We start from the raw sequence: 25,450 nt of genomic DNA, 5'->3' as shown, positions 1-25,450 counted from the left end.
ATAAGTATTCTTATTACCATAGTGATTCTTTTTATATACTTCAAAATAGTGGAAACACTCTTGAAGTAAACATACAAATTAAATAATTAAAACAGGAAACGTTAACAATATGGGCGGGTTTTCTATCGAAAACAACTAACCAAAACAAGTATCAGGTGTTATATTAGTACAATTCTTTATATATATTTTTTTTATTTATAAACTTGATTGGTAGCAAATTAATTATAACAGCGCCTATAACTGCTGAGTGGCACACAAGTTCCACGCCTGGATTAGCACACTGTCAGAAGTAATAGCCTTATTTATTTAACTATTTATTATTATCAGATACAAAATATTACAACTTCCCGACGTCTATATATACAGAGTTAGTCAGAAGTCGCGCAATGACCACATTGCCTAATTGACTTAAATTCACGAAATGTAAGTTAAAAAGAAATATGGGAGTTTTTAATTAGGCTGGATTCAAAATATTGTACGGGAACTTACGAACATCTTAGGACATTGTCAACTAAGAGAAGGACGTCAGTTTGAGTATTTATTTAAATAAGCACCTTTTTCTTTGTTTTTAAATAGGTATTATTGTTATTTAAGCTTACAAATTCTTTAAAATCATTACTTATTTCGTTCATAAATTAAATTCTGGTTTCTCATGAAATCATTAAATAATTTAATTTTTTGTCATTATGGTAAAAACAGAATTCGGGTATCTTACATGAAAAATACTTATAATTTTATGAGCAATTCAAAAATTGAATAAAAATATACCCCCTCCATTTGAAATAAGAAAGTTTGGTGGCTTACGGCAAATACCATGTGGTTCTTAATTACCATAATTCTAGGGTTATAAATTTAAATTTAACAACAATGACCCACTCAAATCAAATTTCTGAACTTTTATTTTTATAACTCTTCTATGATCGTTAATGTGTTCCATTTTAATATAAATTAGCCGAGATTTTTATGGATAATTTGGAAAATATCATACTAGAACATCCCTTAAGTAAAAGGTTTCTTTGGTGGTATAAATACGTGTATGGTGTTTTTGCTTTTGTTACCAGAACCGAAAGACAGCTACAGTCCTTTTCGAATCATATTAACTTCATACAAAACTGTCTGTTTAAAATTTATCGTAGAGACGGAACTAGATAATTGTTTAAACTTTCTCGACATAACTACAACAAAATTACAAAACAGATTAGATTTTTCCATTTGCCATAAACCCTCCCACACCGACACAGTAATATATTATAACTAAAATCACCCTTGCACCCACAAAATGGCTGAATTTTATTCTTTTATCCACAGACTACTTATTATATGGTTACGAACCCTCTTTAATAATGCAACTAGACAACAGTTTCAAATAACTCTGACCTCTACAAATCCCATATTAAGCAGCCAATTCAAAATTTATGAAACAATAAAATACATTGGAGAACTTAGCAAGAAAGTTTCGAAACATCTATTCAAATTTTTTAAACTGAAAACACCATAAAATTAAAAATAAAATAAAATAAATGTTTGTTGGAAGCCATGGAGATTAACAAACCATATGATTTGAATGACTCTCCCTTGTTAAATTTAAATTTATAACCCTAAAAGAACGATAATAAGGAATCAATTACCCCTGTTAATATTTATAGGCGTCGGAATATTGCAATATTTTTTATTTGAAAAAGGCACAGAAACCAAAAAATAAGTGTAAAAATCTGAACAATTTTTGTTTTAATATAATTATGTTAAATGGATTTTCATCATGTACAAAGCCACCTCAGGTCAATAAATTTACAACTCGCTCTGTTACTTCTGAATGTGTTGTAACCCAGGAGTCAAACTCGCCTTGTATTTATTGGATTACTTCACGTGCGTAATAATACTACTTACACAAATTTGTTGATCAGTTAGAAGTTTCAGTGTTATAACAAGACGCTTCTATAAACGATGTCTAAATATGTAGCTAAGTCATATTTTAGATTTTTCTGGCATTTGACTAACGGCTAGCAGCTCATGAACTTTTCACTCATGATGATTTCACTCTGGTTAAATAGTGTCAAAAACCTTTGCCAAATCTATGCCTGATCTAACAAGTGTATCTGGAAAAGTAAGTTATTTTTTTCTAAGAAATTGCGGAGCCTTATTTTTAAACTTTTCAAAAAGTTTATTTGGCGTATTGATCACTTACTAATTATACAAGGTGCTGCCTACGGGTATGTACTAAATCTTTAATAGATTATTCCCGAAAAAATCTTAGGTGAAAGGTTCACACAAAAATGGTAATTTGTAAAAATTATAAAGTCCCGCTTTAATTTTGCAGAAATAAAGATAAAAATTCATTTCACGTTTGTAATAAAGCTTAAATAGTATATTATGCAACAAGTGCAGTAAACGGCATTTGAATCACGAGTTTATTTGGCACGAGCGGAGCGAGTGTTTAATAAACGAGTGACTTAAAAAGTTTACCGAACGTGTTACATAGTATGCTTTTTCTACGACCGTTAGTTTTTGGTTATATTTTCGCAAAACATGACTGACATGACCGTCAGAATTGACAAACGTCAAAATTCAAAGCGTGGGAAATATCTGCGAAAACATACGATTGCTCCCAAACCCGTGCGGTAAAATCCGCGAAATGTTCAAAGTGGCTGAGATTCGTGGGAAGCGAAACTGACGTGTTAAAGTGACGCTTCCCGCACGCTAGATGTGTAATTAGGCTAGGTTTGTAATTAGGTATTTTACAGACGGGAGTAGAAAAAAACATTACATGCCAAGAAAATTCTATAATCCTTTTTCTACGTCTTACTCTAAAGTGCCCAATTATGCACCGATCAGGGTTCACTTTAAGACGCAAGATATATAGAAGTATAATTGTTTAATTGTTATTGCAGATAGCAGTGCTAAATAATAGCAATACTGATAAGATATTAAATAATAATGATAACTAACCAAAACTGGCCATTTTTACAAATATTTATTTTAAGTGTTCCACTTAAAATTGGTCCACAAATAGTCCCTTAAGTTTAGTGTATAACTTTAAATAACACCTTGTGTACACGGTTGATCGAAGCAGCACTTAAGTCATACGAGGTAACTGGTTTTCTAGAATTAATTAAATGTCGCACCATATCCGCAATTTCTAAACCCATAAACTTATATCTACTAGCGTCTACCTTTCTTATCGCAAACACATTGCCATTCGAATTTTATTTTTAAGATCAAGATCAAATATCTCCGAAAAACCGAAAATGGCGGATTTCGTTTTCCGCTAATAAGTCCAAAGCTTTTACATATTTTAAAACGAATATGATAGAATGTAGACATGTCTCAATTGTGAACCCGCCATAACTTTTATTTTTCTTATATTCGCCATATTGTATTTTTCGATTTTTCAAAATAGCGTAAAATTTCAAGTTCAGTGATGTCTCACAGTACAGTAGACAAACGATGTATCACACTTCGTATAGTTAGTTCTTAAATATTTTATTTTAATTTTATTTATTTAACAATAACATTAATAAGTAACACATACAAATTTTGAATAGAACATGAACGTACAATAAGTCATATTTTGTGCAAATTACCAACTATGTGTTAAAAAATAAGGTTAGAAAAGCCTTCGGTAATTTAATTACCATATCTATTAATTACAATATCTACAAGTGCCATAAAAATGAAAAACAAAATCGCTACAAAAACAATTTGAAAGTTATGTAATGTAAAATCTAATTATATTTGAATTGAGACATTTTTGGAAATTGGTGACGTTCGTACAACCTTAGCAAGTCTAGTTTCGTTAATGTTTCTAAATGTATCCAAAACTCTTTGTCTGAAGGTTCGAGATGATAACAAATTCTTAGGCCTCATTTTTCTCCAATGGTGATAGATCAGGGGATATAGGAGGTCCAGATATCGGACCATTTAATGAAATGAATAATTAATAATTAATAGTTTCGTATTTACCGGCAAAAAAACCAAATCCGCTATTTTCGGGTTTTCGCAAATTAATTTACCGATTTTAGATCCGAAGTCGGTTATCAAAACCTTTGCTGTTGGTATAAGACGAGCGAAGTCTCCGTATAAAGAAGCGAATCTGGGACACATTTTAACAATAGATTCAAACGAATAAGATCAGTCGATTTACTGTACCCACCAGAATAACAAAAAAAACAACAGTGAAATTTAGATTGTTCAGCTAGGCTAAAAAACGTACTCATCAACCGTATGCTTGAACTTAGTGCAACAATAACGATATATAAAATATTCGTTGTCTCTTCAATAAAAATCTAATCATAAAATCAAAAAATATGTCAATGCTTACAAATCTATAACGCTGCGCCAATCTAATTTCAGGAACTATTTAAGAGATTATAACGGGACAACTTGTGGTTTGTGAAAAAAGTTACAAGTCTGGAACTAATTAATTATTTTTAAAATAAGAATTCACAATATCAAAATTTACTTGCTAAGTTTCAAATACTAAAGTAATAATAGTTTAAAATAAATGTACAAGCTTTTCATTTATATTTCATTAATTTTAGTTAGGTAAAAACTTGTTATATAAAAGTATGTATATTTTTTTTCTACTATTTTATGAACGCATCAATAAAGATAATGATGGCCATAAAAGTAAAACAATTAGCAACTTCACTTCTTCAAAATTGTACATACAGGATACTTAAACAAACAATAAAAAGATAAATTCTCTACTAAATCTATTTTTATGTTATTTAAAAACTGATGGAGCTATTTTAGTTTCCTATCCAAACGACATATTACCTCTATCGTGATATAAAGGCATAATAGAAAATCCAACTTTTTATATTTTATTGAAATTATCAAAAGCGATTCACTCACTGGAATCATTTTGCTGGCAAATTTAAGTTTCTAAAAAAATTCTATAAAACTTGCCTAATTTAATCACCTTGGTTTCCGATATCTCCATTCTATCCGATCCTTATATTGGACACAATGTGTAAGGAATATTATTATTGGAATTTTTTAGTGTTTGTTTGTTTTTTTTTTTACTTTTTATCTGAGGCGTTTTTATAATTAAATTAAAAGGTAAATAAAGTAAAAGAAATAATAAATAAATTTGTTTTGCTGTAAGTACTTCACTATTCATGAAAATAATCCAATAACGTCAATACCACGGCATTATAAGCAAACTCAGGAAATACAATTAACTAAAATTTAATTCAATATAAAGAGACTAGAAAAATGTTAATAACTTACTTTACATTAATGCTACCAAATCAGTTCGAGACATTTGGTAAAATGTAAAAAGTTAAGATTTCGAAATAACCTGTAATTCGCCCACACCTTTAAACATGTCGATTGGAGTTTTTAATGCAGAGAAAAATACCAAAAAAAGGTACACCGTATTAAGTTTTTCTACTCCCTTTTGTAAAATAGCTAATTATCGTTATGATATTTCGAAAAAATTTACTCGAACACTAATGGTCGTAGAAAAAGTGTAATGTGCAACACGTTTGGTAAACTTTCCAAGTCTCTCGTTTATCTAGTGACTCAAATGTCATTTGCCACATTTATGCATAATATAGTATTACATTATTTATCACATGATGCATTTGTCGTCATTCATATTGTAACAAAAGCAACATTTGTTTTTTTTTTCAAACTAGACATGATCGCTCTCAACAGAGAAAAAAAGTTTTGACAGTCCATTGTCGCATATACGGAACTGGTATTAAATTAAATTTTAACGTAACGTAAAAATTAACGTAAAAAAATTCAAACAAATTTGTTTTTAACCAAACTTAAAATGTGCTGTAGACTTTGGAATTCCACTTACAACTAAGAGTAGATTATTTTCACTTTCGTCATTGCATGGTTTATATCTTTTAGTAACTGCTTTTTGAAAAGAGTCATACTTCAATAAATTGCCAACCAGACATCTAAAGATCTAATTTGTCTTATTTCAGGGTAAGTATTTTAGTATATCTGCTTAGAGCTTCTCGTAGCACACAATGTAACACTTTAACATCTAAGCATTTTGAAATAAGTTGAAAGGCGTTGTACCCAATTAACTTGTATATTTTAACTGCAGTTAATGTTAATGTTAATTGTAACTGAAGTCAATGAAAGCATTTGTCAACCAGGATTATTAAGAATTTAGTTTTTTCGAATGTCCGTTGTAAATGAAAGTTTGCATGTGTGGCACTAAGAATGATGATGACTGATATTATTTAAAAGCATTTTTATGCTCTATATATTAATGAAATTATTCAATATGGTGCCCATAAGGACATTGAAAAACCTATGGTGTATATGGAAAACAAACAATAAAAATCATAGTCTTCTTCAAAATGGGATCATGTGTGGCGAATTTCTCAGAAACAATTCAAGCTAGAATCATTTTGCAGGCAGACCCTATGGTTCCCGATACTACAACCATATAACATACAAACTTGCATTGCTAAATTGACCTTTCACATTTAGCAACGACTGGTACTATTGTTTCCTTAGTTCGTTTTAATTAAAAAAAGTTTTAAATTATTATTTTGTATTGTTTTAGGCCATGGTGCGGCCGGGGCCGCAACTACGATTTATAATCATCCATCTAATTTTGGTCGCGCACGGGCTACACATTATTTCAGCTGAACAAAATGTCGGTAAGTTATAAACACTATCAGATTTTTGAGACATAATCCAATATAAACACAGATCAAACACATCCTGTAATGAACATGGCAAAAAACGGAAACGAATGTTAATTAATTTTTAAAAGAAACTTTCACAGGCTACTGTAATACTTTTTATAAAACTTCTGGATTCGTCCAGCGTCGGTTTTTGTTGAGTCGAACTAGCTAACGTTTCGCCATTCATCCTGCTGGCTTCTTCAGTGCTTGACTAGTTTCAGTTAAGCTAGTTACTATTATTAAAGTAAGGAAGATTCCACTGCCTACTGTAATACTATTAACAAAATTTCTGGATTCCTCCTGCGTCGGCTATTGTTGAATCTAACTTGCTGACGATTCCACAATCAGCCTCTTGACTTCTTCAACGCTTAACTGAAACCAGTTTTGGTTAGGTTTCAGGATGATTGGCAAAATGGCTAGCAATTTCGATTCAACAACAAGCGACGCAGGATTAATCGAGAAGTTTTTTAAAAATTTGAATTTTAAATATACCACGGGTTTGTCAGACGAACTGCTTGATTCCCCATGTAGTTCGACACACGAAAAATGCCATAAATGGATGAGCATTGACCTAGCAATAAACCAACAGAAAATTATTATTACCTCGTTTTATAGACCTCTGGAATATAATACCAATATATTTTCGAAGTAGTGGAAAACATTTGGCTTCACACGTTGTTTTCATAGGACTTTTTGATATTCTTGGGAGACTTAAATGTTAACTTCCTTGAAATAATCCAAACAAAACTAAATTTGCGAATCTTATAAACAGTTTGAACTATTACAGAATGTACAATATTCAACCCAAGAAGCAGAACTTATAAGTATATATAATGAAAATTAAAAACTTTCAAAAATCATTTTCTGTACTTTTAAGTGATAACAATGTCATGAACGCACAATTTCAAATGGCTCAATGGAACATCCAGTGCGACCAACTTGATATGGATCGCTCACAGTTAAATTGGCAAATGATATACCGTACCGTCAATGTAAATCGCAAAGTCAGCATTTTTTATAAAATCATGCCCCGATTAAACGAAAACAAGTATATGAAAATCCGTTTACTTTTTCAAAATGCAAAACAGTTAAAATTACTTAGCAAACCAAACAGCATCAACTCTTGAACTGAGGTGGCTTTTACTTGATGAAAATCCATTTATCAAAATAAATAAGAACTAAAAGTTCAGATTTTCACGAAATTATATATTTTGACATGACAATTGTTTCGACAACACCGTGTCTTTATCAAAAACCATTTGATCATTAACTCGATATTATTGTGTAATTGCTATTTTATATATTTATTACGTTGTATTTATATCTATTTATATCCCATGCAGCGTGATCAATATTTAATTTCATTCCATATTTGCTATTAGACAATATACAGTTGTTCAATTCAATTCAATGATGCGTTTCACAAAAAACTGTTGGGCACGACTACCAGGATCATTCGCCCATTGCCGACTTCCGTCGAGGATTTTCGGATCTTCTCCAGGAAGGAGACTAAATTTTGAAGTTCTAAATGTCGAGGATTTTCGGATCTTCTCTAGTGAAGGAGACTGATTTTTGAAGTTCCTAATGTCGAGGATTGTCGGATCTTCTCCAGTGAAGGAGACTAAACTTTAAAGTTCCAAATGTCGAGGATTTTCGGATCTTCTCCAGCGAAAGAAACTAATCTCAGAAGTTCTAAATATCGAGGGTTTTCGGATCTTCTCCAGCGAAGGAGTTCTTCTTTGAAATTCTAGCTAATATACATAATGATTAAAACCAACCCATAGACCATGAGCTAGCAAATCCAAAAGCGGTTACAAGCAGATACCACATGCATCAAGGAATCTAACCACAAGACGTGCAGCAAAATCCATACATCCAGGTTGAAAAAATGCAGAAAAGGCACTAATAGGAGCACTACTGTTGCAACTTTTGAAATCGTGCTCACCACCACGAACATTTTTTCCTTACATTATTTTTGTTAATGTCCATATTTACAACACTTGGAACATCTAATTATTCCATAATCAGTATAATCCAAGCAACGGCTCCATCCTATATTCATCCTCTGATTCAGCACCAGTATGTTGTATGTTTGTGAGTCAACCTCAAAAATGATATTAAATTTTCTACTAAATACTTTAGTTTTTCTCAAAATTTTCATTTTCAAATCCTTATCATTTGGCTTTACCTCATTTTGTTTAATAATTTTCTCAATAATTATATTATCTTCAGCATTGTACTCACTCTCATCAACTCCCTCCACTTTTATTCTATGTTCACGTAATTTAAGTCTTTCTACTTCATATTCCACACCAAGCTTATTCTGTATTTCTGCTTGAATATTCGAAATCTCTTGTTCATCGCCACACTTCAGTATTAGTCCGCCATTCTTGGTAGTACGCCCCATTGATACACCCGCTCCTATTTTGATGGGATTGATTTTAGTTTGAAGCGTCTTTTTTATTTCATGAGATCCCTTTTGCTTTACAATCAATATTTTATCAGTACCCTTGATCTTGGTAACATTTGCATAAGATTCCGGTTGCATTTCAGTAATTTCCATTAACCTATCACTACTCTTTAGTTTTTGCAATTTTTGTTTCAAGCTTAAATTTTCCTCTATTAAATAGTCGATTTTCCCATTTAATTCCGATGTGTTTTTGAGTAGCAAATCCAAAGTATTGTTTATGACATCAACATAATTTTGACCAATAATACATTCATCGGTTCGACTTCTCTTCCTTGCCCGCTCAGGTTTGTTTACAGTTTCATTCCTAACCTCCAAAACTAAATCACAGCACGATGCACACTTCCAACTTGATTTACCATGATAATATCGATTACAGTTAGTACACTGTATTATTGATTTCACATCATCAAATTGTATTTTACACTTAAAATATTGAGAATTCGCATCGATCTCGGAGCTCGAACCGTCCGCCATTCTCGCTCGCTACAAGAAAATAAAAATTGTATTGTAGAAATTATTAGAAAGAAGAGCAGATGTAAGGAATTTTAATTCTGGGTCTACTGGAATCGGGTTGAGTTGATAGCTGTGTCACAATACATTAAGGTGTCGGTCTGCGTGTTTTCTGCAAACTGAAGTATCCAATATTATCCAATGTTAGGTCTGATTTTCTATTAATTAATTAATTAATTAAAACGTATGTGTGGGTGAATAGACATTAAATGGGTAGGAAAATCTCGGATATATTGTTGGCCATAAGATCAAATAACAAATGTGTAATCATGTCTCCATAGTTTTGATTTTAGATGGAAAATGCCGAGAGCTTTCTTCTCAAAAGTTTTCATATATATATATATATATATATATATATATATATATATATATATATATATATATATATATATATATATATATATATATATATATATATATATATATATATATATATATATATATATATATAACTGGTCATAATAGAGAACGTATAACTGTTGCTGAAACTTGTTCGTAAATTTAATCCTTTCAAGAAAAATATATTCCAGATAAGCATTTTTTATTTAAGGTGAGAAGATTTCATTTGACCATTTCCGAACCGTTTGGATCTAATATAAAGATTTTTAATTGTTCAATAAATTAAAAGCCATTAAGTACGAAACTATACGTTTTCCACGTAAAGTGTTTCAATTTATAAGCTAGATATTTTGCTAGAGATTTGGTTAGAGAACCACTGGTTTGTGAATCTTAGGAAGCTCGTACACTCTAATGCATTCCATAGATGACGTGATGAATATTTTCATGATAAGTTGTGTTCAAGACTCTATTGTATCTATCCAACTCTCAGACATTAATGGTATTATTAAATTGAACTTTTTGCATTTAGAAGATGAAGTTAAAGCTTAAAATGCGACTTTAACGATAGTTTTGATTTTAGTTTGTTTGCTCCACAAATTTTTACCTATTAATTTGCGAATATCAAAGAAAAAATTCGAACCCTTGTAAACTTTCAGAAGTGTGTATAACTGCATAACTGGGTAAAGTATATATAACTGTTTTGAAATATTGTTTTTCTATTCCCTATTCTAAAACACAGAATTATCAATGATGAAATGTGCGCAAAGTGTCACTTTAAGATGTCAGCTTCGTTAAACACAGTCGCCAATCACTTTCGCATTTCCAGTACTTCTGTTACCTGTCGTTGTAACATAAAGCACTATTTAATATTTGCCTTGCATTAATGAGATGGAATAATTAATCAATGCGATCCACGAAACACACTAACTGACTAACTGATCGAAGAGAAATTAAAATCACTGCGTACCAATTCTGCTTCCCAATAGCATCAAACAACGGGCGGTGAAGAGAGGAGACAACTTATATCAAAGTTTGCAGAATAATACAGGATGTTTTCTAACTGAATGTCAATATTTAGAGTGGCGGTTTTTGTGTCCATTTTAAAAAGAAAACTTCATATGGTAATATGGACATATGTGTCAAACGTCTTCACTTTTGAGATACTAGCTGGTAAAATATGGTATATACCAGTCGCGGACGTACGGAATTTCACCTTATTTTAGCATTGATGGTACGCCATTGATTTCTCCAAAAATAAAATTATTCTTACAATCTGCAATCATTACAGATATTTAATTTTTGGATTTTTTCAATCCGATGTACGATTTTCGTTTAAAAAAATTCTTCTTTGCATGATAATTACAATATCGTTAATATGACAGCATGCAGAGATGTATTATCGTTATTATTTCTTAGGTAAGTAATTTTCTATCTGCTTAAATATTTATTTTTGGTTACTGTTTTTTATTTATTACGACTAAAAGGATTATAAGTTATGTTTTCAATGCGGTTGTTTGACAGGTGTTTGACATCAGTTTTTAAATCCAGTTCTTCTCATCTTATTAATTTGGTATTTAAAATATTCAGCATTGTTATTTTAAAAAAGAATTCATATTCAACGAGTCCAACCGGTACTTCCCAGAGATTTTCCCTTTCGTGTTAATTTTTGTCAATGGTTTAATTTACAGATGAAACCAATTACTCCAGAAATGCAATCAGAAATTTTTACAATAACCATATTTGGGCCTATGAAAACACCCATGCAGATGTCGAATTTAAACATCAAGTGCAGTTTTCGGTAAATATTTAGGCTGGAATTGTTGGAAGTTGTTTAATTTGACTCTTTTTCTTGCCCGAAAGGATAAATGGCCATAATTAGAACAGGATTTGCAAATTACCTGGATAAATGAGCGTTTTTTAGTGTAATAAGAGAATATTTAAATCATGAGTAGGTCAAAAATGGTCCCGTAGCTCTCCAGATTTAAACAGTTAGGCCTTTTTATTATGGGGTCAGCTTAAAAGTCTGGTTAATCGTACTTTAGTTAACCCTGAAGGATTGTATAAGAGCTTCCTGCGATACTGGAGGTATATTTCAAGGAGTGCGTAGCAATATGAGAAAAGGAGCTGAAGCGTGTATTCTTCAAGGTGGAGTACCCTTTCAACAACTCATCTTGTAAAAATAACAGTCTTCTATTTTTTTTTCTGAAGCACACTAGTTGGTAACTAAAAACCAGATATTTTGCTTTAGACAGACATTTCATTTTTCACAAAAGATTTTTCTAGATTTAGTCTCGACCTAATTAACCAACATATTACTTGTTCATAGACAGCCAGTGGAACATCACTGATTTACTTAAATAATGACATTTGCATTCATTTATGAGCAGATTTGATCTCTTAATTTTTTTCTGTCCATCGCCCGGTCTTCACTTTTAAATAAAAACTAATTTCTTCGCATCCTGTCATATTACCGATATTGTTATGACCATGCAGAGAAGAACTTTATATTTTTTTTAGCGGAAATCGTACATCGGACTGAAAAAAAAATAAAAAATTCTTCTTTAGAAAGCATTTGAGTTTATAAGAATATGTTTTTAAGTACGCTCGCGACTGGATTAGTTTAAAAAATAAGAGATATAAAAAATATATACTTTAGATGTTTAAGACATATGTCCATATGAATTTTTCTTTTTAAAATGGACCCAAAAACCGCCCCCTTAATTATTGACATTAAATTAGAAAAGATCCTGTATTATTCTGCAAACTTGAATATAAGTTGTCTCGTCCGCGACTACCTCCCCCCTACGCCGCACCGTTGTTCGATGCGGTTGGGAAGCGGAATCCGTACACAGTGGTTTTAATTTCTCGTCGATCAGTTAGATTAGTGTGTTTCGTGGTTCGCATTGATTAATTATTCCATCTCATTACTGCAGCGCTAATTGATATAAGAAAACCGCGGTTCAAGTGCCCGCCTCGGCTTCGTACGGTGGCATGGAACCCAAGGCATCAATTTTTCCTGTTATCCCTGTTATTTTTTAAAGAAACATAAACGAACGACTGTAATAAATACTATTTACAAAATTTCTGGATTGCTCTGACGTCTGTTGTTGAATAGAACTTGTTGACGTTTCGCCAATCATCCTATCGTTTTCTTCAGTAAGCTCTGAAAGGAAATTAAAAACACCATTTTTTGAAAAGGTCAGAAAGTCTAAAAGGAATAGATAGATTCTCTTTTCTGCAATGAGAACTCTCACGACGTTGCTGGCCTGCCCCGCCCTTCTATAACAGTTTTGTAAGAAATTAACTTAAACAAGTTTTTATTGAGTTTTTAACAATATGCTACCAAGAAAGTTGCACAATTTCGCTATTTTTTTCTGGGTTTTAGCTGTATCATCTCAAAAGGTCAATTTAACGGATACTGACATTATTTCTGCACTATTCGGTTAATTCAGAAAGCATATGTCACCAAGTTAGTTCGTTCCTTTGTTCTAGTATCACGTTCGAAAATTATTACCGGTTAAATGAGAAATCAGTATTGGGGGCATTTTCGTCTAACAAACAACAACACTCTAATTGAAAATATTTAAAAAAAGATTATTTAAATCCCCTCCAATCATTTAACATTTGAAGTTTTTACCCAGGCGACTTACTTTTCAATTATTTGCTTTCACCTCCTAGTTTCTAACTCAAGATGAGGCCAAGGTTGTTTTTTTCCTTTGAATTTATAAGTACACTGCTGACTGCTTTTTTGAATTCTAAAATGTGTGTGTGAATAAAAAAAATCAAAACTGCTCATAAAAACTTTTTATTTCAAATCCTGTATCATCAGAATTGTAATGAAATGAAAAACAGTTTTTTTAAATATCTTTTGACAGCTGTCAAATTTTGAAAAATTAAAAACGGTTTTGAGTAGACCTTAGAAAACTGCAATTCTTCAACACTTGAATTGTTTAAAAATTACGTGTTCTCATGAAAAGTACTTATTTTTACTATGCAACCTTTTTCTAACCCGCCCTTAAAATTCTTCTAGAGATTACTGCTCTAACAGAGAAAAACAAAAATAATATAAATTCGTTTAATTACTTCCCACATGACCACACTATATTAACATTTGTCGTAATTACGGACTAAATTTATTAAACAGACGTTTTTCTACAAATTTTTTCATTAGAAATCATTAAACACAGTCAAATCCAGTCTTATCATACGGGCCCACAGGTTTCTAATTATATATATCAAATCAGAAAATACAGAGACTACCCTAGTGTGATGTTAGTAAAAATATAAAACAGTTGCGAAAAATAATTGTCCCCTTAGCACTTTCTACAAGATCTTGTACTATTTCTATTGGAAAATATCTGCGGTTATAGATTTTAGTATGCAATTTTCACTATATTTGTTTTTTATAGCGACAACCCAACATTGCAAGCACAAATATCTTTTTGAAAGTTGTAGACCATGAATAAGTAGAAATACTCAGAGATTGTCGAACTCCCATTGTCTTTATTTTTTGTTTACACGACGTTTCGGCAAATGGATCACTACCCGTTGTGTAATGGGAGTACACAATCTCTGATTGTTTCTACCAAAGTAGTTGTAGATTTGTACATATGTACTGGACATATGCTTTCTTCGTTTACATTTTTCAGAAGGTTTTACATTTTCTCTTTCATTTTCAATATTGTTTATCAAAATTAAAAGCATGGTTTTTGATTGGGCATGCAATAAACAATGTTATTTACAATTCACTCAAAACTGTCAAAGTCTCAAAACTTCTTACAAATTACAAGCTTATCCTATTTTTTTCTGCTAAGGATAATATAGGTCTGTCTCACTTATCTTAGGAATTTTATTTGGGAGGTGCAATTAAGCAAGATGAAAGAAAAATAAACCTGAAAATTTGTCGTTGATAAGTTGTTTTGACTATATATGGTATTACTTAAACAATAATTGGAGCTTTAGGCATAATCTACCGTGATCTCAAAATGTTAAAGAACAAATATGAAAATATTAAGAAAATATCACAATATCAGATAACTGTAAGTCTCTAAGTCTCTAATTTTCAGAAATATTAATTGTTGTGCCTTTGATTAATTAATATTAGTCCTTCATTTTATATGAAATAAGTCTTGTAAAATTTACTTACTTTAGGTGTTTGGAAGAGACTTAACCTGCTAGTTTCATGACCTTTTCATCTTTGGAATAAGTTGTTTTACAGCCTAGAACAAAGCAAGATCTATCTAACATTAGCTACCATATTTACTAAATTTATTTTGTATTTACGGAAACTTTCCAGGTTTAATATAATATGTGGATATTGATATCACGAAAACAGACTGGAACTCCACTGAATCGCCACTTAAACTTTATATAAGTAGGAACGAAATTTTGGCACAAGAGGATGTACCCCTTTTTAATCCTCCATCATTAACATTAATTGCCAAAGGGTTGAGCAGACAGTTTCTGATGACAACTTTCTCAATTCTGACGGGGTTTCTGGTTCATTAACTAAATATTAGTTACAGATGACAACTTTGTCAGTTTTGGATAAGTTTTAGAACCACCTAGTATTAACTGTCTTTAATATTCGATACGTTAACCTACCGGCATTTAAAAAAAAAACAGGTTAGTTCTTTGATTAGTTTTCATGGAGTTGTCGACGCTGATCAATTTTCAAATTTCTTCAACTCACACAATGGAACCCATTAATATTGGTTAATGAGATCGTTTTACTTTTTTTATTTTGGAAAGCAAAACTTGAACACATCGATCGATATACAAAATTTCAGAAATTTTTGAGAGGTCCTATTAATTTGGGTCCTGTAAAAACGGGGCGTGGTGTAATTCCTTCATCACATCCGTCTAATAGCGTTTAATAGCAAAATGACAAGTTTTTGGATTGTGTCTGAGTGTAATAATTTCCAGGCAGTAAAACCACAGTTTTTGGAAGTATTCATGCATCGCATCTTAAGTGCCGGACTGCGGCAAAAAAGAAAGCACTCGCGCACCATCAGAAGAAAGTATGGCTTATTTTCGCTCTTAACTATCAAGCACCAGATAGAGTCATTTTTTCCAATGAAAGTGTAAAAAAAAGTGTACAAACTAGACAATAACCAGCGTTTCAACCATCGATTTGTCGACAGGTACAGAGCTGCAGGCCATTTCAGTGGGGATGGATTTAAGGAATTGAGGAAAGATTTGTATGTCAAACTTATACCGAAATATTGCAGAACATTATTGTGCGTAGTATCAAAGAGCTTTGCCCGGAAAATAATTATATTTTCCATTAAGACTGTCCTGTCAACACTGCAAACACTGTTTACACAATGGCTCCAAACTGGCAACATTGAAGTAACAGTTCTGATAGCAACCTAATCAAAATCACATGGCGGACAATCGTAAAACCGCTGGATCAACGAAATTTTATGTCTCAAAATAGCGAAGAGCTATGGCAAGGTATTCAGGAAGTATGGGAAGAATGGTCGCTCGTAGAAAACTTCATAACTCCTTTCATTAAATTCCTTCCAAATGTTTCTTCTTGTCCTGTTTATGTTAAATTGTTTAATTAATTATTTTTAAGTTGTTTATTTAATAGTTAAACATTTAGTTCCTCTTTTTTAAAAAAAAGTTGAATCTGTTTAGTTTAGATGTTTTTTAATGATGAAACTTACGAGAAGAACCAGCGATAAACAATAAAATTGAACAAAATACTCAATACTCTAATACTTATATAATATAAGCATAATATACATTTTTTGAAGATATCTTCACAAATTTACCAAAGAGGATGTTGCTTGTTGCTTACAATAATTTTGTGTTCAAACAAACAGTAAAGGCTGATAAACGCAATAGACTTAATAATATATTTTAAATGCACTTTTGTTGTAGTTATAAAATGACGCACGCAATGGCAATGCATTAAAAATAAGCGCTCTTACTCTTTGGCTAAAACAGTTGACGAAACAGCTAAAGTGAATCATTCGATATCTACAAGAAAAAACTTAACTCTTGAAAATATGCATATTCATTTTTATTACTCAGAATGTTCGCAAGCTTTGTTTTGTCAAAATGTGATATGACAGCCTAAACCAACATAAAGTGAAATTCTCACGCCGATTCAGTTTTTGATAAAACTAGCTGTGCCTTCAATTTATTATTTATTACATTCATTTATGTAGCCGTTGTTAGCTATACTTCTAATATAACCTATTACTTACCTCTGAAATTTTATTCGTCACATTAACCACTTATAAAGTCTTTATTTTGATTAAAATATCATAAAAATGTAAACTTCCGGTAAATCTTCTTCGAAGCGAATATGTTATCAAAACACTAAAACAACAAATATCACTATAAAAATCAAAAACATGCAACGAACACTTAATATAACGAATGACGCCTTATATTCTTTGAATTGAAATAACTTCGAAATGGAGGAAGCTAAAACTCTGAATGTTTCACTATATGTTTTAGTAATGAAATGGTGTCGAATTAAATAGAAAAACTAACTGGAAAACCGCATTGTGCAAACAAGCCCATTGTAGGTTAATTTATATCAGTGGATAGAATGGTTAGTACTCATTCTACAAAAATGTATTGCCACGGACGTTATGAAATTTCAGGTATTGAATTGGGCTTTGTTATGCAAAAAGCTCGCAACCAATATTATATGAAAAAATCAGGTCAATAATTAATATCTTTTTATTCTTCAAAATCTTTTGAACCCAATGTCGACCCTAGACCCTAAAAATTTCAATTCGTATAAAAACGGAATAAAAATACGTATTCTTCATTTTAGCATAAATTTTTTAAGAAACTTGGTTGACACACTAGATTATTCAATTTCAATTTCGCGATCTGCGTTTGACATCCAAGTGCAATGGTAGCTTAACTAAAACTGCTAAGTTCTGAATAAGTCAACAGGATGATTGGCAAAACGTCAGCAGGTTCGACTCAACAACAACCGAGGCTGGAGGAATCCAGAGGTTTTGTAAATAGCAATTTAAAGTTAGCCAATAAAGGTCGAACACTGCGCACAGAAGGAAAAGCTAAAAGCACTTTTGACTTTTTGATCTTCAAAAAATATTCGCTTTACCATGAATACCCACAAATATTGTGTTCTACCAAAGGCAGCTGAGACCACGGATATTGTTATGTTTGGGTCAAAGGAGAAGCTGGACGACTGTCTCAAGAAGTGTCACAGTCAATCATGCATTTCCTATATATCCTATCTATCTAATATATTTTCGTTATCACACTTCTGAATAGAAAAGATTGTGTTTTGTTCGATAATTTTCCAACTAAATTTTATTCGACTTTACTTTGTTGCTAAAATAAAAATAGAAACGCTTCGTCAAAAAAGGAGCAGCAGTAGCCAGAATTTCTGACATACGTCTCTCTTAAGGGGCATTGCTAATCGAAACATCAGATATACAGGGTAATTCATAAAAAATGGGCAACCTGGACACTAAAACATTTAATGTTTTTAAGTATTTATTTAAAAAAACAAAAAAAATAAGATTTTTAATTGAAAATAAGGAAAAGCTGGGCGGCACTTCTGTAAAAAAAAATAATATTTTTTCAGATTTCCATCATGTTTCAATCAGAACTTGGCAGATAAAAAAAGATTACCTTTATTTAAATAATATGGTGTAGCGCCCTTCAAGAGTAAAGTCCGAGTAAGATACAAATTTGTAATTGTAATGCCAAAAAACCTAAAACTGCCAATTCTATTTATATTATATATATTATTATTTTATTCATAAAAGAATTAAGACATTTATCGCTTTGTATCCCCGACACCAGTGACATTTTTATGAGACGTGCTAACCTCAATCATAATATTTTGACGTCTAGTACCTCCATTTTTCAGTTTGCCCGTGAAAATGACGACTGAAGTAAAGTTGCTTAAGTGGGATAGCCCTTTATATGTTCGGCAAAGAGTAAATTGGAGTCAAGCAGGACACCAAGGTTACGTGCTGTTTCACTAGATATTAAATTGTGACCTTCAATATTGATACCCAGATTTGACATTTTTGACATCTATTTGCTCAGAAATATCCTTTAGTAAATTTAAATCGGAACTAATAGGCTCCGTGTAAGTAAGGGTTTTTTTTTTCGATGTATAGAACTTGCAAAAAAACAAAGATGGAATATTCGATTAACATGAATTTTATTTATCTGAAAAATAATCTTGTGGCATTACATTTTAAATATGATTTCTGGCATATGACCGCCACGGCTGACGCGGATGTAGTCCAATCTCGACGTCCAATTTTCGATGATTTTTTCCAACATTTGTGGCCGTATATCGGCAAAAACACGGCGAATGTTGTCTTCCAAGTGGTCAAGCGTTTGTGGCTTATCCGCATAGACCAATGACTTGACATAGCCCCACAGTAGTAGTCTAGCGGTGTTAAATCACAAAATCTTGGAGGCCAATTCACAGGTCCAAAACGTGAAATTAGGCGGTCTTTCAATAAATCGATTGTGGCACGTGCTGTGTGACATGTTGCGCCGTCTTGGTGAAACCACATCTCCTGGACATCATGGTTATTCAATTCAGAAATGAAAGATTTAGTAATCATAGCTCTATGCCGATCACCATTGACTGTAATATTCTGGCCATCATCGTTTTTAAAGAAGTACGGACCAATGATTCCAGCAGCCCATAAAGCGCACCAAACAGTCAGTTTTTCTTGATGTAACGGTGTTTCGACATACACTTGAGGATTAGCTTCGCTCTAAATGCGGCAGTTTTGTTTGTTGACGTAGCCATTCAACCAGAAGTGCGCTTCATCGCTAAACAAAATTCGCTTATGAAAATCGGGAACAACGGCAATCTCGTTTTGGGCCCATTCGACGAATCTACGCCTTAATTGATGAATTCATGATGAATTGCCAAACCAAACAGAATAAATTACTTAACAGCTGTTAAATCGGTCGCCATCTTAAACAGTAATGCCAACTTGAAGTTCTATACATCGAAAAGAAACACCCATTATTAAAATCAGTGCATGGAAAATAATAATAACACGCTGCGTGCCATCAACAAAAGCTTACACCTTGCCTAAGGTAGTATATATGAGAAGCTATGAAGTGTAAATTATAAAAATTAGAGGACCAAGTATAAAGCCTTCGGGCATCCCATAAAGCACATTACTCGCCTCTGAAAAAACACACAAAAATAAGATCTGACAAGATATAATGATTCATTTTCAAACCCATAATAAGAAACGGTGGTCATCTGTATCGAATAACTTGGAATAATCAAGCAATATAAGAATACTCTCTATGAAGCCCGAATGTGACGACCATATGCATAGTTCAAAAGGTTAAAATATTAAATGTAGGAACATACAAAAATGTACAAAAATTTGGCGTAAAATTGACAAATTTTCTTCTTAACAAAACAAAGTTATTGTAAATTAGATTTAGATTATTTTGATTGTTAAATTTCGTTGACCTTAATCAACTTCTTTTACAGGTTGCTTTTTTAGCGAACGACTTTGCGTGGAAGATGAATGGTGTTACGATGGTAAGTTTCTTTTTTATGTATTAAATATTACTGATGCAAAATACCATTCTTCATTTTAAATACGCATGTTTTCTTAGACTTTGCATTTGGACGCTGCTTACCGTCAGTGGAAAATCTAGACAAAGAAGATCTTTACAGGTAAATATTTTTTTTCTTGAGTGGTATAGTGTATATTTGGTCAAGACATTCAATCCGAATGTACATGATAAATCAGATAACGGGATAGTATATAAAATAATAAACATGAAAGTTACTTTTTGCTATATTTTGATTTTGAGGTAAGTAATAAATAAACAACACAATGTGCCCAACCTCTCCGAAGGTCCATACAATTAAATCTATTGGATTGCTTTGTGAGCTTTTTTAATTTAACTGATTTATGATTTATGAAAATCTAGAAATATGTTTTAATTAGAATTTTTTGAGCTTCTTCTTTTGTCTAAATCAACAACCCTGCAATCATGTACCATGTTTCTTTCTTCAACCATCAACTTCAATTTTTTTATGACTTATGACTTTTTGGATAGTTACCATGTCGAATGGCGTGTTCTACTTCGTTTTTAATGATGTATTAAAAATTTCTGTCGTAAATTCGAAAAAACACGAACAAACCAAAACAGAAATGTCATGTTTTCTTTTGACATATAAAAGATATTTTGATAGCCTGTGAAAAGCGAAATGTAGAAAACTTTATTATTAAGTATCTTAGAAATCTCGCATAGATATCCCAACGATGGCTTGGGTTCGAGTATCATGCTTTGATGCAACTGAACCTCTACTTAATAATCTATGGTTAAAATAACTGGGGAAAAGACTACATGCACATTTTTCTTGGCTCTGTCCCGCTGAGATTTCGCCAAACATACTGCTGTCCTCTTCAAAGTGATAAGTGAAATTGAGGGCCGATTGCTGCGATTGTTTTATTGCTTTATTCAAATGAAAGAGAGGTAACTAAAATTTAAACAGTTTCAATTAAGCTCTGAAGAAGCAATCAAGATGATTAGCGAAACGTCAGCAAAGTCGATTTATCAATAACTGAAGTAGAAGGAATCCAGAAGATTTCTAGATAGCATTACAATAGTTTGTATTTTTTTTTCAGAAGAATTAACTAAACTTTACTAAAATTCCTGTTCCTGTAACACTGACTGATCTTGAAATCCGAATTTTTATAAACAATTATTATTAACAACTATGGGTTCCTCAATTATTAGCAAATTTGAAAATAACAACACTCTTTCGTTATTCCCAAATCTTATTAATATAAAACTGGACTTAGATTGATTAACACTTACATGCATTATCACCATCTAGTCCAGAAATCTTCCGTGATTATTTTCTTCATTTTTTCATACTAGCTTCTTGCACTTTCTTATATCCGAGAAGCATAAACTTAAAATAACGGCGATACAAGGTAAGTCCATCAGCTATTTCCTTTGCAATTGGCTCTCAGCTGAATATAGCACTCTGAAAAATCCAAAAGTACGCCAATGAGATAGAGATACAAAGCGCAGGAAAAATCCTACATAGCTAGATGTGTTTTTTTTTCATTCAAATTGACATATATTTAAGCGCAAATCATTATGGTTATCAAACTTCTACAACCGTGTTTCGTATTTCTATTTGTATGGTAGTATGTAATATTTTTTGAATCATTACGAGTCATGATTAGAAATATTAATTATGTGTAGGTGTAAATGTTAATTTTTGACTAATATATTTGTTTCGTTTTGAATCGTATAGGTATGATCTCGAAAAGGAAGAGCTTCACGAGCTTAGTAGAGAGTTACGACGACTTTTCGCTCTTGGATACCGTTGGAGTCACGGTTACACCCAATGCCGACTCCAAGCTATGCTCTACTCACTTAAAAACGAGTAAGCTGTGATTTAATCTTTTGTTGGTTGGTTATTATGAAACAAAAATATATTATTAACGATTTTGGATTCTGTGTACAGTGTTATTTTTTATATTTGCGAACCGATTTACAAGGATTAACTGAAGCCATCGAGCGAAATGTTTAATACAAAAGCTGTATAATTTTTGCAGTATTATCTTTTAGGCTTGTAAAAGAAAACAAATGCGCATCGCAGTATTGAGAAATAGTGACGAAATATCTTCTTCTTTTTGATCTAGTTGACCCGGCGTTCAGTGTAACATATTGTGTCGCTTTACATTAAATCAAAACGTTCAGTTAGGATAATAGGTTACTCAGAGGAAGAAAATCTTCAAGTAGTTCGTCTTTTTTACTCCAATAAAAAAGAATAGCTGCAGTTCAAAGGTAAAATCGTCAGATTTTTACTGGACGACGAGTACCGTCAATTGACCCAATCAAACATATTATCCGTCAATTTAATGAATGAAACCAAAAGTCTCAGTCGAAAAAAGAAACCCGTTGTTAGAAATGAAGATGTCAAGAGATATCGAGGCATACAACAGGAAAAAAAGATCTTTCAATATAACAGAAAATATATAGGGTTTCATTTATAGATAAAAAACTTGCGACTGTTTTTCAACTTTGCGATACGCATTTGCTTCGTTTTACACGACTAAAAGATAACATTGCAAAAATTATACAACTTTTGTATTAAAAGTTTTTCTAGGTGAGTTTCGTTAACCCCGCTAGGTGGGAACGCAAACATAAAAAATAACCCTGTACATATTAGCTGACAGATAGCAACCCAAGAAGAATTTAGGGGAACACGCATATTTTATACGAGGGTTGCTACATACATTTCTCGCTTACGTAATAATAAATGTTGCCAGCGCCACCTGACGTGTCCAATCGAAATTTTGAAATTTTATACCATAATATCCTTCTGTTATTTGAATACGATTTGTGTTGTTGTTCGTAAAAAATTTCAAAAATTCATCAAGAAAAAAAAATAGAATTAATTCGTAAACGTGTTCGCGCGATTATTTTCCATAACTTTCGAGGTAGATTAACAAGGCAAGTCTACACCGATCATCGAAATTCTTTCCACGGTGATAAAAAAGCACTGGAAATACTGGTATAGTGAATTTAATTGTGGTCGTCTTTCAAAATCGAATCGTGTGCCAAAAAATATTGATGCTGTGCACGAACTGATAAAGCAAGATCGACATCTGACATCTGAGATAGAGGCGTCTTTGGGCTCTATTACGACTAGCATTAATAATAAACATTTGGCCTTAACAAGATGTGTTCGCGTTGGATCTCATATAATCTGAGAGACTGATGCCAATAATTATTGTAAAAATAAGGTCGAAACCACAGCCCTGGAAGTTCTACGCTAGGATGACTAAAATTTTAATTGTTGTGAGTTGTGATTGAGTTTTCTTTTGTAGAATTCTCGGGTCTGTACTAGTTGATTCTGTGATGTTCGGTCCAAGTGTGCTCTGCGAGACCTATTTGTTGATCTCCTATTCTTACATCGAGTAGTCGCTTCGCTTCGCCTACGTAAAATTTTTCCACACTCGCAGGGCATATACATTTTTGTTATCTGTGATATTCTCTGCTTTTGTTTTCATTATTAAACTTTTTATAGTTGCACACAACGGAACGCGGTTTTGACGTTGTATTTTGCTGCAATTGTCGTGATCTTTTCAGAAATTCTTTTAACACATGCAACTTGTCACTAGTTGGTTTTGTCGAGACTGTGATTTATATGCTGCTTGGTCTTGAGACTTAGTAATGATATCTTCAATCAGTCTAACATGAATGACCGTTCTGCTTTGAATCATCTTTAATTCATTCAACTTCGTCGTTAAGTGGCACATGGGTTCTCCAGATAGTTTTTGTGTGTTTGTATCGTGATTGGATTATTATTTTTTTTCGATTATGCGTTTAGGTATTCGCCTGTATGTGTGAGTTTTCAATACACTGAGCCGAATCCGATTTCGTGACCTGGTTTGGCTCCGTTTTTATTTTTATAAATTGTGAATTTTATAGACGAAGTGATGCCATTAATGTGATCAGGAAATGTTGCTCTATGTTATGAAGGTGTCGTCGACATATCACAACCAACTTTTAGGTTTGTTAGTTGTTGATTTGATAGTTTCTTCCTCGAACCATTCTATGTTAATATTTGCTACCAGAGGAGAAAGTGTTTATCCCATCGGCAAACCATCGTATTGTGGGTAGAAATGATCTCTCAATTGACAATACGAATTACGTGGGCACCAATCCAGTAGTTTCGTGGTGTCTTCCAGTGATAGTGTGTTTCTTTCTGACAATGTTGACTCTTCTTGAAGGTTGGCCCTAATAATCACTAGAGATACGTTCAAAAGTACGTAGGTGAATAAACTTTCTATAACAAAATAATTTCCCTGATTTAAGAATGTGGTCTTCAATATTTGAATAAAATGGACTTCTTGACGAATGCCTGCGATTTTCCTGGTAATGGATTGATTATCTCCAACAGACATTGAGCCACTTGTTGACGAATTCCTGGCCTGGCCTGAGCGACATGTCAGGTTTGTGGATCTTCGGCAAACCTTACAGATGTGGTGGTTTGCTGTGCTGTGGGGTGAGCGATCGTCTCGTGCTTTCCATAAGATAATCCCTGTATTTATTAATTATTTTTTTAAAAGACTTTTGAATCTCGATTCGCCAGTATTGAATAAAATCAATCCTTGTTTGCCTTTAGAGAAAAAAATCATTCTTCTTCCAAGTTTCGACCAGCCAAAACACTGATACGCAGTACAACGCTGATTTGGCATGCAGTGAATAGTTTTTCTTCACGCACGTCAAAAGTCAATTGCGTGTTCAACGTTTTTCCATTCCTTCAGAAGTCGCATTTCAAAAACCCGGTAAAAGCAATTTCGATAAAAATTCTTTTTTTTTCATTATCACGCAAGAAATATAAATAGCAACCTTCGTATTTGCAACGCACAAACTCAGAAAGTAATTATCTGCATTTTGTGACACTTCAGTTGCAGTCCGATACACGATAAATGGT

General features: G+C 32.4%; 1 protein-coding gene across 1 annotated transcript in view; it reads left to right on the top strand.

The window, feature by feature from the left end:
- Positions 1–25,450, top strand: part of LOC132703052 (receptor-type tyrosine-protein phosphatase N2) — a 59,610-nt gene that overhangs the window by 849 nt on the left and 33,311 nt on the right. Inside the window, exons 2-5 of the mRNA XM_060672092.1 lie at positions 6,536–6,632; positions 20,465–20,515; positions 20,593–20,653; positions 22,256–22,387. Coding sequence (XP_060528075.1) covers positions 6,539–6,632; positions 20,465–20,515; positions 20,593–20,653; positions 22,256–22,387 — 338 coding nt within the window. The 5' untranslated portion in view covers positions 6,536–6,538. The remainder of the gene's footprint in view (positions 1–6,535; positions 6,633–20,464; positions 20,516–20,592; positions 20,654–22,255; positions 22,388–25,450) is intronic.

Source organism: Cylas formicarius, unplaced genomic scaffold, assembly GCF_029955315.1.
Source record: "Cylas formicarius isolate icCylForm1 unplaced genomic scaffold, icCylForm1.1 PGA_scaffold_6__28_contigs__length_40554024, whole genome shotgun sequence".
NCBI classification, from domain to species: Eukaryota; Metazoa; Arthropoda; class Insecta; order Coleoptera; family Brentidae; genus Cylas; species Cylas formicarius.
The sequence above is the reverse complement of the archived record's forward strand: the minus strand, read 5'-3'. Positions and strand labels throughout refer to the sequence as shown.